Genomic DNA, 4,262 nt, shown 5'->3' with positions numbered 1-4,262 from the left:
AATTCGCTCGGGGGGCTACGAGTTTGTCGAGTATTATCCGTTCTGTGAAATGTCCTGGATGCGACTGGTCAATATACATGATGTCCGCGCCTGTTTTCAAGCCCTGCAGCAGTGTAGTCAGGCACCGTCTAACACAAGGTAAGTTTTCTACAATATACAATTATACACGATGTCCGCGCCTGTTTTCAAGCCCTGCAGCAATGTAGTCAGGCACCGTCTAACACAAGGTAAGTTATGTACAATATACACGATGTCCGCGCCTGTTTTCAAGCCCTGCAGCAATGTAGTCAGGCACCGTCTAACACAAGGTAAGTTATATACAATATACATGATGTCCGCGCCTGTTTCCAAGCCCTGCAGCAATGTAGTCAGGCACCGTCTAACACAAGGTAAGTTATATACAATATACAGATGTCCCCGCCTGTTTTCAAGGCGCCTGCCAGCAATGTAGTTCAATAGTGTTAAGGTCTTGTACGGAATAATGCATGATGTCGCGTCCTGGATTTCCAAGCCCTGCTAGTAGTGTAGTACTGTAGTCAGACTACCATCTAACTATCTAGGTTAGTGGAGTGTACAGGCCATTTTTCTGAATCTGCTTCGTTTTCGAGAATTTTTTAAGCTGGTCGAAAGACTGTCAGCGCGCACTTTTTTTGAAACCAGATCTCTTGCTAACCAGATGTATTGGACATGTATTGTTTACAATACTAGGTATAAAAGAGCACAATATAAATAATGTTTCATCTGTTTTTCCCCTTCAGCTGGGGTGGTTGTGGAAAGCAGGTAGACGGCACTTCCTGGCTGCGCGACATGAGGTCTGCTTTTTCTGCGTCAATCCTTGGGCGTGGGCCATCATCGAGGCGTGGATGAGATCAGGTACGTGTGTGCATTGGTTCGGACGGGTGGAGTCGAACCCCGCAACTTGTGTCCACTCGCGTGAAATAGCTGGCGATCGATCGCGTACTCTATCTGGGACTGTAAGGTGAGAAATTTAGTTGAGTATTTAACTGGCATAGGTCATTGAGCTAAATCCGCCCTGTTAGGGGGTGCTTATTGATTTGTTATTTCTTTTTTTTTTTCTTTCTGCTTGCAGAAGACCACGCTGTCCACATTGGATGTAACTCTACTAATGATGGATGCGTTTGTTTTGTTTTGTTTTTGTTTTTTTTGCTTCCTTTCTTTTTAAATTAAATCTGCCGAGGCCTAGTTAGCCTTGAAGTGGAGGCCGACATCGCTGACGCTTATTAAATAAGCGCTATGGTCGCGGGTTCAGTTCCGCGGGCCCGAGGCGCGAACTTTATCCTTACAGATAGGAGATAGATTACCTTGTTTATGCCTGCCCGAGATTAGTGACTGAAAGAAAGTTCGTTTACCCTAGGGCAGTCTAAACAAGGGTTAAGGTTTGTTCTCCAAAAGGCTCGGGTTTGCTCTAGAAAGGAATCTAATAATATTCTTTGTGGTGAAGGCTGATAGGTTCTTGCGGCAATTTTTGTGGTAGTCACAGCGATGGAGGCTTCCTTTACTTTTCTCACGTTTCTGATAGTTTTCTTTTACGGTTCGGGTAATGCGGCTACTGTCGGTATTCGATTGAGAGTAGGGCTACTTGCAGATTGTCCTCACGAGTGTTGAGTGTACCCCGACTCCAGCACAGAGCCGAGAGAAAGGGACTGCGGGCGCCGCGGCGGGAATCCGGGACGCGGGCTCCTGCGGTGAAAGCCAGGAGGTGTACCCACTCGGGCACGGAGGTGCGTTTGTCCGCTTTTCTTACGTATGTGTGTCCTCTTTCTTCATCTGCAAGGACGTGATGAGAGACCTGACAGGTGAGGCCTGATCAGGGGCGGTGTGCAGTCAAGGGTCTACGCTGGATAGTGAATGGCTGGGACCTGAAAAGGAACGTATTTCCGGGTTCACCGCGAGGGTTTCCAATGTGCTGCGTGAGCGGGGGGGAGATGCTCGAGTCGGGCAGCAAGGTTGACATCCGCTGCGCGCAGATGACAGAGGTCGCTGCAGGAGGCGCAGCCGCGGAGTATCTTTCTGCAGTGGGGCGCTGCCGGATGTGTGCTAGCAATTTTCTGCGACTCCAGTTCCGCCCGACGAGAGTTGCAGGTGGCAGAGACTCGCTGGTTCGGTGGTATAGTAGAAGCTTCGGATGGGTTTGTGACATCGACGCACGACTTGCGCGGGTATATAGGGAGCGTGAGTCGCGGGTGTTCTGGTAAGTAAAGGTTCCGAGTGGAGTCACGCGAGTTAAGCAAGCTTTGGCGGCGGGCGGGCGTGTTAGTAGGTTTCCAAAGAGGAAAGTTCGTGTGAGTAGCCTATTTGAAACCACGTGGACGCACTATTGCCGAGTGTGGGGGTGAGGGTGGTTTTAGGGAATCCAGGGTTGGAAGAATAATTAAAATCATTGCTATTTTCCATAAGAATAGCAGCGCTGTGTTGTTGGTCAAGCGCTGGCGGCTGTTTGTGATGTTTTTTTTTTTTTGTTTTTTTTTTTTTTGGCCTTTTGAAAGGGAGGAATATAACGCTCGCGAGGGGGTTCTTCTGAGATTACTTTTCCAACCCCACGCTGATTCTCCTCCTCCAAGGGAAGTTAAGGCGCAACCACACCTACTCAACCTGTTGCGAAGGTCCTGGTGCAATTCGAGTAGGACACGCGGAAGACAAGAAGTGGGTCAGCAGGGCGCAAAGCGTTTTCCGTGTGGACAGTTTCTGAACACGGGGAAGGGCTACACGGGGAATCGGATCTGTGAGTAACGAAACGAAGCTGCGAAGCGAGTGGAGTATGCTGGAAGGTCACGTGGGTAGCGCGATAGCCGGGGCATCATGGGCGTACTTCAAGAATGGACAAAGAAATGGCCAACGTCATGGGCGGGCGATTGCGCCCCGCGCGCGCCGGCCGCCGGCGCCGGGGGGCCGCGCGCCCCCCCGACGAAGGAGAGGTATGTTGTGATTATAACATTCTCAGATACTTAATGGTAGAATGCAGTTTCTTGTCGTTGAGGTTAGTGGTGTTAGTGGGAAGACTGTTGTGGTGCTCACTGGCGCAGCATTGTAGGATTTTTGCCGCGCGCGCGGAATATCTAATGAATCCGGTACGTCCTAATGTTTACCGGTGACGCCGATGCTGGCACCTGCGGTCGCGTATGCGCATGTGGTTATGTGTATAGGCTTTCATTTTCCTCACGCGAGGCGAGTGGCCCCGGCGGAAGCATCCAGTCACGAGTCAATCATTTGCGATGGATGTGAACGAAGGCGGGGATGTCTTGACACCCGCCGGGATCGAACGCCGGGGTGCGTCCCGAGGCAGGCGAGGCGCGGTGCCCGTACGCATGGGGAGCGTGACTCAGTTGCTCAATGAGATGGTAGTAAAGCAAAGTGGGAGAGAGATACTAACCCCCTCGTATTAAGCTCAGGACACTAAGGTCTGAGACTGAAAGGTAGTTCGAAAGTTCTTGGTAGAAGCACAAATTTTTCGTCTTTTTGAAAAAAGAAAAAAAAAAAAAAAAAAACGTTTTAGCACCGTTTTTATTTAGCGGTAGCCAATGAACAAGGCTGCTACAATTGGACGGCATGGAGGGTGTCGTTGTGCGTAGCCATGCACCGATCTGTGTTATGTCGCGCTCATGCAGGGGATGGGCGATGAAGAGAGACCAGTCTTCCCAGTTGTAAGGGTGGGCGTGGTCAACAGCGAGAACTGCGCAGAAAAGTAAGCCGCGGGGTGTGGAGGTGTTCGTGAGCGAGGCGGTGTGGGAGAGGTGCGGTCTCAGGTTCTCGCCCATCTGCGGGAGTGAGCAGGATACTATGTTTTGCAGTCCACCAAAATTCAGCATTTACCACAATCCATACGAGCCTCCGTTTCCGCAGCGTTCTTATGGGAACATTCGCGAGGATAACGAGATGTGCGAGTTTGACAAATTGGTTAAAGCGATCCATTCTCACTTAAGCCAGCAGCCTCGGATCCAATTTGGAAGACGCACAATGGAAAGCACGTAGCGAAGCCACCTCCTGGACAGGTAGTCTGAATTGTAGGCGGAGGATGAACATGAAGTTCACGCCTCTCAAGGATCGCTGTAGATTTGTAATGTAGCTTCGCTAAAATGCTAATATCCGTCTCGTTGTCCGATTACGTTATTTTAGTGTTAGCGATAGTCTGGACTTACTGCAGTGAGCCTCGAGGATGAGTTGATCACGAGACGAGACAGGCCGCGGAGCCGCTGTGCGCTCTGGTGGCTTATGGACAGTTATCGGAGTGTACACCAGGGTAC

The 4,262-nt window shown here is 50.4% G+C and overlaps 1 protein-coding gene across 1 annotated transcript in view; it reads left to right on the top strand.

Annotated features, from left to right (window-relative positions):
• Positions 1-6: 6 nt before the first annotated feature.
• Positions 7-4,262, top strand: part of LOC108254063 (myotubularin-related protein 4-like) — a gene marked incomplete at its 3' end in the record, with an annotated part of 10,145 nt that continues 5,889 nt past the window's right edge. Inside the window, exon 1 of the mRNA XM_017449024.1 lies at positions 7-138. Coding sequence (XP_017304513.1) covers positions 50-138 — 89 coding nt within the window. The remainder of the gene's footprint in view (positions 139-4,262) is intronic.

The sequence above is a fragment of the Diaphorina citri genome, unplaced genomic scaffold, assembly GCF_000475195.1.
Source record: "Diaphorina citri unplaced genomic scaffold, Diaci psyllid genome assembly version 1.1 scaffold8484, whole genome shotgun sequence".
In the NCBI taxonomy this organism is placed as follows: domain Eukaryota; kingdom Metazoa; phylum Arthropoda; class Insecta; order Hemiptera; family Psyllidae; genus Diaphorina; species Diaphorina citri.
The sequence above is the reverse complement of the archived record's forward strand: the minus strand, read 5'-3'. Positions and strand labels throughout refer to the sequence as shown.